The 14,529-nt window shown below is 55.6% G+C and overlaps 2 protein-coding genes across 3 annotated transcripts in view; one reads left to right on the top strand and one right to left on the bottom strand.

Annotated features, from left to right (window-relative positions):
- The window catches only part of GGT6 (gamma-glutamyltransferase 6), a 7,908-nt gene extending 2,072 nt beyond the window's left edge, over positions 1-5,836 (top strand). Inside the window, exons 2-4 of the mRNA XM_072131836.1 lie at positions 3,399-3,661; positions 3,950-4,063; positions 4,260-5,836. Of these exons, the coding sequence (XP_071987937.1) occupies positions 3,399-3,661; positions 3,950-4,063; positions 4,260-5,428 (1,546 nt within the window). The 3' untranslated portion in view covers positions 5,429-5,836. The remainder of the gene's footprint in view (positions 1-3,398; positions 3,662-3,949; positions 4,064-4,259) is intronic.
- Positions 5,837-8,744: 2,908 nt separating this feature from the next.
- Positions 8,745-14,529, bottom strand: part of TMEM8B (transmembrane protein 8B) — a 61,711-nt gene continuing 55,926 nt past the window's right edge. For both annotated transcript variants that reach the window (XM_072131834.1, XM_072131835.1), the window contains 2 exons: positions 9,995-10,111; positions 8,745-9,407 (listed from right to left, as the gene is read on the bottom strand). In XM_072131834.1, coding sequence (XP_071987935.1) covers positions 9,072-9,407; positions 9,995-10,111 — 453 coding nt within the window. In that variant the 3' untranslated portion in view covers positions 8,745-9,071. The remainder of the gene's footprint in view (positions 9,408-9,994; positions 10,112-14,529) is intronic.

The following is a 14,529-nucleotide window of genomic DNA, read 5'->3' as shown; positions in this document are numbered from 1 at the left end:
GGGACAGGCGCGCGGGGGGTTGTCTGCACACGGGGGACAGGCGCGCGGGGGTTGTCTGCACACGGGGACAGGCGCGCGGGGGTTGTCTGCGCGCGGGGGTTGTCTGCACACGGGGGACAGGCGCGCGGGGGGTTGTCTGCACACGGGGGACAGGCGCGCGGGGGGTTGTCTGCACACGGGGGACAGGCGCGCGGGGGGTTGTCTGCACACGGGGGACAGGCGCGCGGGGGTTGTCTGCACACGGGGACAGGCGCGCGGGGGGTTGTCTGCACACGGGGGACAGGCGCGCGGGGGGTTGTCTGCACACGGGGGACAGGCGCGCGGGGGGTTGTCTGCACACGGGGGACAGGCGCGCGGGGGGTTGTCTGCACACGGGGGACAGGCGCGCGGGGGGTTGTCTGCACACGGGGGACAGGCGCGCGGGGGGTTGTCTGCACACGGGGGACAGGCGCGCGGGGGTTGTCTGCACACGGGGGACAGGCGCGCGGGGGGTTGTCTGGCACACGGGGGACAGGCGCGCGGGGGGTTGTCTGCACACGGGGGACAGGCGCGCGGGGGGTTGTCTGCACACGGGGGACAGGCGCGCGGGGGGTTGTCTGCACACGGGGGACAGGCGCGCGGGGGGTTGTCTGCACACGGGGGACAGGCGCGCGGGGGTTGTCTGCACACGGGGGACAGGCGCGCGGGGGGTTGTCTGCACACGGGGGACAGGCGCGCGGGGGGTTGTCCTGCACACGGGGGACAGGCGCGCGGGGGGTTGTCTGCACACGGGGGACAGGCGCGCGGGGGTTGTCTGCACACGGGGGACAGGCGCGCGGGGGGACAGGCGCGCGGGGGGGGGGTCTGCACACGGGGGGACAGGCGCGCGGGGGGTTGTCTGCACACGGGGGGACAGGCGCGCGGGGGGGTCTGCACACGGGGGGACAGGCGCGCGGGGGGGGGTCTGCACACGGGGGGACAGGCGCGCGGGGGGGGTCTGCACACGGGGGGACAGGCGCGCGGGGGGGGTCTGCACACGGGGGACAGGCGCGCGGGGGGGGTCTGCACACGGGGGGACAGGCGCGCGGGGGGGTCTGCACACGGGGGGACAGGCGCGCGGGGGGGGTCTGCACACGGGGGGACAGGCGCGCGGGGGGGTCTGCACACGGGGGACAGGCGCGCCGGGGGGGGGGGGTCTGCACACGGGGACAGGCGCGGGGGGGGTTGTCTGCACACGGGGGACAGGCGCGGGGGGGGTTGTCTGCACACGGGGGACAGGCGCGGGGGGGGTTGTCTGCACACGGGGGACAGGCGCGGGGGTCAGCGCGTGAGACAGGTGACTATATTGGGAGAGATAAGAAACCTGTTGTGCGGTAAGGATTAGCACACTGGGTGGAGTGGGTGCGCCTCTGCTTGTGGTGCAGGTGCGCTCCTCCCGTTTGGCAGACGCCTGTGTTTGTACATTACTAAACCCTGATGTCTCCCTCCTCCCCCAGCACTGCCTGAGGCTTCACCTGTCACAGGTTCCGTGTCATGTTGTCAGGATAATGTGTAGACCAGGAGTCGCTTCTCCCTGAAACAATGGCCGAGCCTCGCCCCATATCCCGATGCCCAAGACCTTTACATTCAGTAACTTATGTAGAAGAATTACTGGATCCTGGAGAACTACACTAAAATAAAGGAACACTCGCACAACACTCCCTAGATCTGAATGAATGAAATATTCTCATTCAATATTTTGTTCTGTACAGTTGAAGTTGAATGTGCTGACGACAAAATCACAAAAATTTTTTAACCAATGGAGGACTCGATTTGGAGTCACCCACAAAATTAAAGTGGAAAAACACACTACAGACTGATCCACATTTGATATAATGGGGCTCATTTACTAAGGGTCCGAATCGCACATTTACATCGGGTTTCCTGGATAGATCCGATTTCAGCCGAATTTCCTCGGGATTTTGGTGCAAGCGATCGGATTGTGGCGCATCGGCACCGGCTTTCACACGACAGAACCAGGGGGGCGTTTCCGCCGGAAAACCCGACGGATTCGGAGAAACCATGGAATTTAAAAAACAAATTGTGTCGCAAGAATAGCACTCCCATACACCGGGGCGAAGAAGGTGAACTCCGGCAGACCTCGGCGCAGCAGCAACACCTAGTGGATATTGGGCGCACGACCTTAGTGAATCCCGGCAAGCTCGCTGGACAACGCGCCGTGGGATCGCAAATGGACCGGGTAAGTAAATGTCCATAAGCCCCAATGTCCATAAAACAAGACAAAATGAGGCTCAGTAGTGTGTGTGGCCTCCATGTGCCTGTATGACCTCCCTACAACGCCTGGGCATGCTCCTGATGAGGCTCAGTATTGTGTGTGGCCTCCACGTGCCTGTATGACCTCCCTACAACACCTGGGCATGCTCCTGATGAGGCTCAGTAGTGTGTGTGGCCTCCACGTGCATGTATGATCTCCCTACAACACCTGGGCATGCTCCTGATGAGGCTCAGTATTGTGTGTGGCCTCCATGTGCATGTATGATCTCCCTACAACACCTGGGCATGCTCCTGATGAGGCTCAGTATTGTGTGTGGCCTCCACGTGCCTGTATGACCTCCCTACAACACCTGGGCATGCTCCTGATGAGGCTCAGTAGTGTTGTGAGGCCTCCACATGCCTGTATGACCTTCCTACAACACCTGGGCATGCTCCTGATGAGGCTCAGTAGTGTGTGTGGCCTCCATGTGCCTGTATGACCTCCCTACAACACCTCGGCATGCTCCTGATGAGGCTCAGTAGTGTGTGAGGCCTCCACGTGCCTGTATGACCTCCCTACAATGCCTCGGCATGCTCCTTCACATGGTCTCTTGAGGAATCTCCTCCAGACCTGAACTAAAGCTTTCTCCAACTCCTGGGCAACATGATGGTGCAACGAGGTCTGATAATACTTCTGTCCCTCTGATGCCTCATACAAGCCAGTGTGTTAGCAGTTTTTTCTTCACAACTTCACGTTTAGTGGTTTCCATGGCCCCGTGTATGAGCCGACCACATGTGTGCAGAAAAGAGAATGAACCCCACATATTTGCATGTAAACAATAGCCAAGGGTCTGAGGGGGGAGGTCAGTGTTGTTACAGTGGATGCCACAGAACCTGAATGAACGGTTCCGTAGAAAGAGACCAAAACATCATATAGACTTCTGTAGGAGTGCAGAGCGGAAAACGCCACCAAGAATAGGACCTGGAGCTGAGGAATCCTCCGCATGAGCCGTATTGCCTGAGGAGACCACGCTTGTGTGCGTGAGGGCTTACTCTGCAGGGACTCATTCTCCTAGGAGGAATGAAAGAAGACTAGCATGTCCTTCCTAGACTCCAGGACAGCGCCTCCATCAGGTGTGCTCTAACCTTGCATGGTTTTCTTGCAGCCGCTCCTCTCGTCCTGTTGTCCTGTCCCGCTCTAGAGATGCAGCTCTCCGCATCTGCTCCTCTCTGCTCCTCCTGGTAGTGGCCATTGGCTTTGTTTTGTATGAACTTGAATATGAAGGCGGCCTGGACCCACCCTGGAACATCAGCACCTTCTCCGCTGCCATCAAGACCCATGACACGCACCACCACCACCCTGCGGAAGAGGAAGACCATCGGCACCTGGTCGGCACTTACCACCAAGCTGCAGCCTTCACAGATTCTGGTGAGTGCCCATCGCGGGGGCGGCCATGTTCAGCTGCTCCTCAAAGGGTTAATATAAGACCCTCAACAATCACAAGATCTGGGACCACCACTTCTCCTACAGTGCCCAATGTGAATAAGTGACCTGAAGTTCTTGTATCTCCTCCCTATAGAGTGTAATCTCCTGGGGTCAGGACTCCTCCCTCTCCTGCTTATAGAGTGTAAGCTCCTGGGGATAGGCCAGGACCCCACCCTTGTATCTCCTCCTTGTAGAGTGTAAGCTTCTGTCTCCTCCTCTGACCCGTTGCAGAGTGCTGCTCTGAAGTTGCTCGGGACATAATGGAGTCCGGTGGATCGGTGGTGGATGCGGGTGTCGCTGCTGTCCTGTGTCTTGCCGTTGTGCACCCGCACTCTGTTAGTTTAGGTAAGTTATTCATTCTAACAATAGAGCCTGGGGACAACAGGATAATAAAGGTGGTTCATGGGGTCAAAGTGCTATAGCGATGGGATGATTGTAGTAGGTTGTTGTAATTTAATCATTTTTATGACAATGCAGATTTTTAGAAGTAGTTGGGTGTGGATTGTGAGATGTGAATGTGATTCTCCCTATGTCATTACAGGTGGAATTTTTTCCTCCATTTATTTTAATGGAATTACCCAGAATGCATCTGTGTTGAATGCAATCCCCCATGAAGCTTCTCCTTTTCCATATGGTATTCCTGCGCTCCTCCAGGGCCTGTGGCAACTCCATCTGAGGCACGGCAGGAAGCAATGGTCAGACCTCTTCAGTCCAGCCATTCATCTGGCTCTTGAGGGATTTTTGGTGGACAGCAGCTTGCACACAGCCCTGCAGGAGAACCAGGTCAAAGTCATGTCCTCCGAGGGTTTGCATGCTCTCTTCTATGATCAAAACATCCTCAAGAGGGTTGGTGCTTCAGTAAGAAATCTACAGCTAGGACACATACTGGAGCATGCCAGGACTATGACCGATTCTTCACTACCCCGTGAGCTGATCCAGAAATTGTCAGGGGACATGAAAATCGCAGACAGAGAAATCTTCACCGAGACTTTATCAAAGGTTCTTCTTAACCGTGAAGATCTGGTCCAGCTTCACATTGATGGTCTGACACTGTACAGCTCCTCCACTCCTACCGCTGGGAGTATCCTCATTAATGCATTCCAGGAGGTGTATGGGAGGCATGGGGTTAATGCTTCAGTCTCAATTTCAGATCTCCTCATCAATGTCTCGAAGACTGTGTACACCATGACTGGTGTATGGCCTCCACACATAACGGCCAACCAGTCTGCCAGACTCCCTGATTTGTCACCCGTCGGGAGCAACGTTCTGGTGGCGGACTCTGACGGAGATGTTGTAGTCATTTCCCTCACACTGAACAGCACATTTGGGTCAGGATTTGTGTGTCCCTCTACAGGAATCCTTCTAAGTGACTTTGTTGAGGGCTCAGCCCCCCTCTCATTTTGGGCCTGTCCATCAGTATTATTATTTGGAGATGATAACCATATAATGGGTTTAGCATCCAGAGGGGGGAGCTCAATACCTTACACACTGGCTCGTGTTCTTTTACATCATGTTCTGCTGCAGATGGACCTTACAGAATCTGTTAATGGGACCGTTGCACATCTTGGGCCTGGAAACTCTGACCCTTGGTCTAAGTATCTTGGTTTAGACAGTAGTGCACCTGAGATGGTGATGGCAGTGGAGGTGCAGGCAGAGCATGTGCATGTGGCTTCCGGTCGGGACTGCTCTTGTTACCCTGCTGGGCTCTAGGTGATGGCCATGATCATTCAGTCATCCACAGACAACCTTCACGATACTGCTGTGATCACTCCTGGAATATGGAAGTGGATCACGTTAAGACCCTGGTATTGTTGGATTTGCTCAATGGCTGTGCTTTAGTGAAGACGGCAAAGCGGTGGCCATGTTTGATCTCCCACCGATGTGTCGCTCCTGTCCTGTCCTGATGCCATTTGTCAATGGCTTCCAGGTTGTGGTCTGAGGAATCTGCTTATTCTGTCCCACAGATCTCTTGTACACTATTACGGTCTTTGTGTCTTCAGTATTTTTAAAGTTTCTAAGCTGTATGTCCACAAAAGCTATGGGTGTGTCATCTGTTTGTGCGGCTCTGCTAAAAAAATATGGAAGGATGGCAAATGAAGTATATTTCAACCCCTTGAAGGGTCTCATGATTTGTATCCCTATCAAATGATCTGCAAATCGTGGCATGCGTGGCATCTCTACATGTTCCAATAGACTTCTGTGGGAGCTGCAGCCACGGGGAAGACTAGGACACAAGTTTTGAGGCACATAACACTTTAAAAATTTTTAAAAACAGGTTTGTAAGTGGATGAGCTGCCCCAAGGATTATGAGACCAATGTTGAAACACAATTTTGGTTTTATTGGGACAACAAATAGTACATGGAAATGTAAAATAGAATAAATGAGACATTGGGAGAACATGAGGGAAAGGCTAAAAGGTAACGTACACAGTGTAAGTATTTATGGTCTTACAATGTTCTCATAGTGGCAGCGGTGGTCTGGATCTTATTATATAACATGAAGGTGCTCTGTAGTGCAGCCAAAAAATCGTGAAGAGGGTCTAACCAAGTACCAACCGTAACGGCAAACTTCACCAATATACATCTATCTGATATCTTGTTAACATTTGGAAGGCCACAATTTCTTAATGCTGGAGCCATACAGCAAGCATGTCCCTTCTTGTAGGTCTCACTTGGCTCTTCAATATGTCATCCAAGATATTTATAGCTCTCCACAAAATCCAACTTGACATCATCTGCAGTTATAATGAGTCGTGAGAATCTACAAATCTTCTGATCTCATCTCTGCCTCACCTAGATTATATCAGTGATAATCGCAACTGCTAGAATATCGTGAGCACTTGCGATTATTTTCCCCATTCCACCATCTGCGCGCCAGGGGGGGTGTGACCGGCAGCAGAGTGGGCGGGACATTCATGGGGCTATGGGGCTTGCAGTGTAAGGGGGCCCCATCATCCGACCTGGTTGTGGACCATAATGTATATATTATACTGCACTTTGTATAGCACAATATGTATATAACATATATGTAATATATATATATATGCTGTATATGTGCCTATATCTGTCATGTGTATATATTACATGCGGGAGATTTATTGTTAGGTGTAATAGTTGGGGTCAGGGTCTGTCTGCCCGACCTCCGCTGCTTTTCAGATTTATTAAAGTGGTGTTGGCCCTTTTAATAAATCTTTCTGGCATTTTTGTGGTAAATAACCATAACAGCGCATGCGCCAGGAGGGGAGTGGAGTGACTATACAACTTTTTTGGAATTGCAAATGATAAATGTGTGTCTGCGCGGCACTAGCAGAGGTTCTCTGTGTAATCCGTTACTGCTGAGTGGCGGGAAAAGGCCCTTGCAATTTTTTGCCCTGTGTGTTTTTTTTTTTTTTTTTTTTTTTTTTTTTTTACGCCAAAAAGTCAGTAACCCTAACCCTACGTGTGTATATATGCTGTAAGGGTGTATATGGCACTGTGTGTATATGCTCTATATGAGTATATAGATGTCTGTGTAGATATGTAAATGAGAGTAAGAACTCTCCTAGGTCCGACCCTGAATTTTTCATTCATGCTGCAACCTAGAAATCTGCTAAAAACATCTCCAGGGGACGAACATATTACAGAAAAGGAGTACTAATTGTCGGGGTTAATGTGGTGGATTGGTTAATCTTAATTTCCTCATCTGGGATGATTCTACTAACACAAAGCTTAATCTAAAAAGGGTTAAAATCTCCATGCACCAGAGTTAGAAGTTGGACTTGTGTTCTTCACACCACGTACCATGTATCTCTGATTTGCTATAAAAAAGATGCAAAACAAAGAAAACATCTGTCTTGACATTTAGGAACACTGCAACAGACACAACCACTGGCTCACTTGTTAAGACCCTGAAATAGTCGCAGAAATGCACCCAAAAAGTCCCCCCCCCCCCCCAAAAAAAAAACAAACCTACAAACGAGAAATAAAACAGGTCACAATAAAGATACATTTCCCCCATAGAGTAAATACTTGTTACAGGTATAAAAGTAATATGGAGAGAGTAGTAACTGAAGAGATGGAGTAGATGCATGAAGAAGACGTATATGGAGAAATCTTCTGAGCAGTGTCTCGCCTCAATTATTACACCCCAGACCATGAGACTTTTTTATATGCACTTCCATTGTATATATCACCATTTAGCCTTTCCATTATGTTTTTTTTTATTCTTCTATACATTTCCATGTACTGGCAGTTGCATTAATCCTTTGGACCTGATAAATGGGACAGGTCCATCTGCCTAATTCCTGGGGAAGCTCATCCAGTTACAAACCTGTTTTTTGCATATTCATATACAATATACCTACCCATGTCCCAACTGCAGCCCATCTACTGTGCGCCTACGCACAGCACTACCCCAGCTTAGCAGCATCTATAGAAGTGCCCAGAGTCTGACGATACTCTTTTCTCATGCTCGTACCCAGGACTCCCTGGCTGTGTGTATGAGGACGTAGAGATACATTTGGGCATGAGCTCGCCATTGATACAACGCATAGCACTCCTCCACACCCAATGTCGTTGTGCATGAGAGCTTCCCCGGACAGATGGTGTGTTACCAAACCTACATCCACCTCGTCCCACAATTCTGAGATACGTTATGGTAAGAGCCCTACACACCGATGAGGTAACGATGGATCCAGGTGCCTGTGTCTGGCCTGTACACACATCATCCATTAAACTCCCATGCCTGTTGTCTAGTCTTCAATTAATCACAACTTACAGCCCAGACAAGTGGATCCAACACTGCGACCTCAGCTGTTTACAGGGGATGTAGTTAACATGTAGCAAAAGTCTACAAAGAAAAGATTCCTGGCCCAGATATCGCAAATAACCCCCCACAGCTGCTGCTATATTGCAGCTCATAAATGATATTCAGGTAAAAGAAGGCGTGAGCTTTACTTCTTCCAGGCTGAGATCTCCAGAAGGAGCGCCATTTATTACTCTCCACCTTGTTTTATTGCAAAATTTAAACATTTCCCCCCCCCCCCCGCATGCCCCCTGGACAAGTCACACTGTTAGACCACCCATGCCGCCGTATCGTTCCTCTAACACCTAGACTGACGGCTGCATGCAGAACATTCAGACCTGGTGGAACCGGCCGTGCACCCGGGAGCCCGTGGGAGTCATGAGTTTCTATTCAAGTAAATCTGGAAGGAAGCAGGTGACCTGGCCTGGGGTGATGGATGCACATCTCCAGGTGACCCTCACCCCCAGGAGGCACATCCTGAATGAGGTAAGAATGAACTTTCCAGTTGTTGCTCTACAGCAGAGCGGAGGGCAGTCTGTGGTGGTGGTCGCTCATGTCTCCTCATCTGTGTCAACTGGTGCAAATGCTGTTAATGGAAACAGATCCCGGATCCACCAGTCCCAGTTCTTCCTGCTCATTCACACAGAGCTGATAGCCACAACCCTTCCTGCGTGCCAATGGGGCAACCCTCCCATGTGGCTTGGCACGTGGTGGAAGAAGAAAGCCCACACTGCCCGCAATCAGCATGTGCCAGATACTGTGGATATAGAAATAGTTCTCCTCAGTCTCCACAAAGGCATAAAGTGCAACTGCAGAGCTGGCGATCAGGGTGCCCGGGCACAGGTAAAAGAGCCATCGCTTCCAGGTTGGTGGGTAACAGTGACGCCTTCGGATGCTGCGGAAAGTCTGGAAGCAGAGAAGGGCAAGTTATCCATTGATGTGGGGGAATCTGACATTTTTGGGGTAGGATGTCAATGTTCTCGCACTCAACCTCCCATCATTTACGACAAGATAGTATTTGCACTTATTCTGCCCCGATTCGCATTGTCTGGGGGTCTGTGGGCAGTGCTGGCACCCTCCAGTGTCTCAACACCCTGGTATAAGAAAAGATGGGCTGCTTCAGTACCTCTGCCTTCATGTCTCGCACCTCCTCCAAGTGTTGTAACCTGCTGACCGCGTTTTATAGAGATCCCAAATACACCTTCATTGTTATCCTTATGCTAATGAGGCAGTTGCTGCATTTCGGGTGTGTCTTCAGCACTAGATCATGCCCCTTTCCCCTAATGCTTCTCGGTCAGTGGGCAATGGTCTTCTCTACACCATGATTCCAGCAGATTATAACACCTGGAGGAGATGGTGGACTCCCATAAAGTTGACAGCACCATATCCAATGTGTGGACCCCCACATTTTAATACTTGCTGGTAATACCAAGTAAACCGTGCTACCCATCTCCTATAAATCCCCGTAAGCCCCTGAGTATTGGATCACTCACCCATGCGATGGCCATGATGCCCACAGCAAATAAGCTAGGTCCCAGCAGGTTCCACAACCCATGCCGATCCAGCTGCAGAGCCATTGAGAGCAACATTGCTCCCAGAAGGTACAGAACCTGGTACAAAACAGAGACAGGACCTTCCTATAAACATTACCAAATACTGTCATTATTAACCCTCAGCCACCTTCCCTGCCTGTCTGCCTGCTGATCCCCACTCCCCTCTCTCCTGCCTGCCTGCTGATCCCCGCTCCCCTCTCTCCTGCCTCCTGATCCCCGCTCCCCTCTCTCCCGCCTGCCTGCTGATCCCCACTCCCCTCTCTCCTGCCTGCCTGCTGATCCCCTCTCTCCTGCCTCCTGATCCCCGCTCCCCTCTCTCCTGCCTGCCTGCTGATCCCCGCTCCCCTGCCTGCCTGCTGATCCCCGCTCCCCTCTCCTGCCTGCCTGCTGATCCCCGCTCCCCTCTCTCCTGCCTCCTGATCCCCGCTCCCCTCTCTCCTGCCTGCCTGCTGATCCCCGCTCCCCTCTCTCCCGCCGGATGATTCCCCCCTCCCCTCTCTCCCGCCTGCCTGCTGATCCCCACTCCCCTCTCTCCCGCCTGCCTGCTGATCCCCACTCCCCTCTCTCCTGCCTGCCTGCTGATGCCCGCTCCCCTCTCTCCCGCCGGATGATACCCCCCTCCCCTCTCTCCCGCCTGCCTGCTGATCCCCACTCCCCTCTCTCCTGCCTGCCTGCTGATCCCCGCTCCCATCTCTCCCGCCTGCCTGCTGATCCCTGCTCCCCTCTCTCCTGCCTGCCTGCTGATCCCCGCTCCCCTCTCTCCCGCCTGCCTGCTGATCCCCGCTCCCCTCTCTCCCGCCTTCCTGCTGATCCCCCCCCCTCCCCTCTCTCCTGCCTGATGATCCCCCCCTCCCCTCTCTCCCGCCTGCCTGCTGATCCCCGCTCCCCTCTCTCCTGCATGCCTGCTCATTGCTGATCCCCATTCCCCTCTCTCCCGCCCGCCTGCTGATCCCCTCTCTCCTGCCTGCTGAACCCCGCTCCCCTCTCTCCCGCCTGCCTGCTGATTCCCGCTCCCCTCTCTCCCGCCTGCCTGCTGATGCCCCCTCCCCTCTCTCCTGCCTGCTGATCCCCCCTCCCCTCTCTCCTGCCTGCTGATCCCCCCTACCCTCTCTCCTGCCTGCTGATCCCCCCTCCCCTCTCTCCTGCCTGCTGATCCCCGCTCCCCTCTCCTGCCTGCGGATCCCCCGCTCCACTCTCTCCTGCTTGCTGATCCCCGCTCCCCTCTCTCCTGCCTGCCTGCTGATCCCCGCTCCCCTCTCTCCCGTCTGCCTGCTGATCCCCGCTCCCCTCTCTCCCGTCTGCCTGTTGATCCTTGCTCCCCCCTCTCCCGTCTGCCTGCTGATCCCCGCTCCCCTCTCTCCTGCCTGCTGATCCCCGCTCCCCTCTCTCCTGCCTGCCTGCTGATCCTGCTCCCCTCTCTCCTGCCTGCCTGCTGTACCCCGCTCCCCTCTCCTGCCTGCCTCCTTATCTCCCCTCTCCTGCCTGCCTGCTGATCCCCTCTCCTTCCTGCCTCCTGATCCCTGCTCCCCTCTCCTGCCTGCCTCCTTATCTCCCCTCTCCTGCCTGCCTGCTGATCCACTCTCCTTCCTGCCTCCTGATCCCTGCTCCCCTCTCCTGCCTGCCTCCTTATCTCCCCTCTCTCCTGCCTGCCTGCTGATTCTCGCTCCCCTCTCTCCTGCCTCCTGATCCCCCACTCCCCTCTCTCCTGCGTGCTGATTCTCGCTCCCCTCTCTCCTGCCTGCTCATTCTCGCTCCCCTCTCTCCTGCCTGCCTGCTCATTCTCGCTCCCCTCTCTCCTGCCTGCCTGCTCATTCTCGCTCCCCTCTCTCCTGCCTGCCTGCTCATTCTCGCTCCCCTCTCTCCTGCCTGCCTGCTCATTCTCGCTCCCCTCTCTCCTGCCTCCTGATCCCCCGCTCTCCTCTCTACTTCCTGCTGATTCTCGCTCCCCTCTCCTGCCTGCCTCCTTATCTCCCCTCTCTCCTGCCTGCTGATTCTCGCTCCCCTCTCTCCTGCCTCCTGATCCCCCACTCCCCTCTCTCCTGCGTGCTGATTCTCGCTCCCCTCTCTCCTGCGTGCTGATTCTCGCTCCCCTCTCTCCTGCCTGCTCATTCTCGCTCCCCTCTCTCCTGCCTGCTCATTCTCGCTGCCCTCTCTCCTGCCTGCCTGCTCATTCTCGCTCCCCTCTCTCCTGCCTCCTGATCCCCCGCTCTCCTCTCTCCTTCCTGCTGATTCTCGCTCCCCTCTCCTGCCTGCCTCCTTATCTCCCCTCTCTCCTGCCTGCTGATTCTCGCTCCCCTCTCTCCTGCCTCCTGATCCCCCACTCCCCTCTCCTGCGTGCTGATTCTCGCTCCCCTCTCTCCTGCCTGCTGATTCTTGCTCCCCTCTCTCCTGCCTGCTCATTCTCGCTCCCCTCTCTCCTGCCTGCTCATTCTCGCTCCCCTCTCTCCTGCCTGCTCATTCTCGCTCCCCTCTGTCCTGCCTGCTGATGCCCGCTCCCCTCTTTCCTTCCTGCTGATTCTCGCTCCCCTCTCTCCTGCCTGCCTGCTGATTCTCGCTCCCCTCTCTCCTGCCTGCTGATGCCCGCTCCCCTCTCTCCTGCCTGCTGATTCCCCCTCTCTTCTGCCTGCCTGCTGATCCCCGCTCCCCTCTCTCCCGCCTGCCTGCTGATTCCCGCTCCCCTCTCCCGCCTGCCTGCTGATCCCCTCTCTCCTGCCTGCTGATCCCCATTCCCCTCTCTCCTGCCTGCTGATTCCCGCTCCCCTCTCCCGCCTGCCTGCTGATTCCCGCTCCCCTCTCCCGCCTGCCTGCTGATTCCCGCTCCCCTCTCCCGCCTGCCTGCTGATTCCCGCTCCCCTCTCCTGCCTGATTCCTGATTCCCCGCTCCCCTCTCTCCTGATCCCCTGCTCCCCTCTCTCCTGATGCCCCGCTCCCCTCTCTCCTGCCTGCTGATTCTCGTTCCCCTCTTTCCTGCCTGCTGATTCTCGCTCCCCTCTCTCCTGCCTCCTTATCCCCCGCTCCCCTCTCTCCTGCCTCCTTATCCCCCGCTCCCCTCTCTCCTGCCTGCTGATTCTCGCTCCCCTCCCTTCTGCCTGCTGATCCCCTCTCTCCTGCCTGCTGATTACCTCTCTCCTTCCTGCTGATTCCCGCTCCCCTCTCTCCTTCCTCTTGATCCCCTCTCTCCTGCCTGCCTGCTGATTCCCGCTCCCCTCTCCTGTCTGCCTGCTGATTCCCGCTCCCCTCTCCTGCCTGCCTGCTGATTCCCGCTCCCCTCTCCTGCCTTCCTGCTGATTCTCACTCCCCTCTCCTGCCTGCCTCCTGATCCCCCGCACCCCTCTCTCCTGCCGCCTGATCCCCCACACCCCTTCCTCCTGCCTGCTGATTCTTGCTCCCCTCTCTCCTGCCTGCTGATTCTCGCTCCCATCTCCTGCCTGCTGATTCTCGCTCCCCTCTCTCCTGCCTGCTGATGCCCGCTCCCCTCTCTCCTGCCTGCTGATCCTCGCTCCCCTCTCTCCTGCCTGCTGATCCCCGCTCCCCTCTCTCCTGCCTGCTGATCCCCGCTCCCCTCTCTCCTGCCTGCTGATCCCCGCTCCCCTCTCTCCTGCCTGCTGATCCCCGCTCCCCTCTCTCCTGCCTGCTGATCCCCGCTCCCCTCTCTCCTGCCTGCTCATTCTCGCTCCCCTCTCTCCTGCCTGCTGATTCTCGCTCCCCTCTCTCCTGCCTGCCTGCTGATTCTCGCTCCCCTCTCTCCCGCCTGCCTGCTGATCCCCGCTCCCCTCTCTCGCCTGCCTGCTGATTCCCGCTCCCCTCTCCTGCCTGACTCCTGATTCCCCGCTCCCCTCTCTCCTTATCCCCCGCTCCCCTCTCTCCTGCCTGCTGATTCCCGCTCCCCTCTCCTGCCTGTCTGCTGATTCCCGCTCGCCTCTCCCGCCAGTCTGCTGATTCCCGCTTACCTCTCCTGCGTGCTGATTCTCGCTCCCCTCTCTCCTGCCTGCTGATTCTTGCTCCCCTCTCTCCTGCCTGCTCATTCTCGCTCCCCTCTCTCCTGCCTGCTCATTCTCGCTCCCCTCTCTCCTGCCTGCTCATTCTCGCTCCCCTCTGTCCTGCCTGCTGATGCCCGCTCCCCTCTTTCCTTCCTGCTGATTCTCGCTCCCCTCTCCTGCCTGCCTGCTGATTCTCGCTCCCCTCTCTCCTGCCTGCTGATGCCCGCTCCCCTCTCTCCTGCCTGCTGATTCCCCCTCTCTTCTGCCTGCCTGCTGATCCCCGCTCCCCTCTCTCCCGCCTGCCTGCTGATTCCCGCTCCCCTCTCCCGCCTGCCTGCTGATCCCCTCTCTCCTGCCTGCTGATCCCCATTCCCCTCTCTCCTGCCTGCTGATCCCCGCTCCCCTCTCTCCTGCCTGCTGATCCTCGCTCCCCTCTCTCCTGCCTGCTGATCCCCGCTCCCCTCTCTCCTGCCTGCTGATCCCCGCTCCCCTCTC

This window comes from Engystomops pustulosus, unplaced genomic scaffold (assembly GCF_040894005.1).
Source record: "Engystomops pustulosus unplaced genomic scaffold, aEngPut4.maternal MAT_SCAFFOLD_153, whole genome shotgun sequence".
NCBI lineage: Eukaryota > Metazoa > Chordata > Amphibia > Anura > Leptodactylidae > Engystomops > Engystomops pustulosus.
The sequence above is the reverse complement of the archived record's forward strand: the minus strand, read 5'-3'. Positions and strand labels throughout refer to the sequence as shown.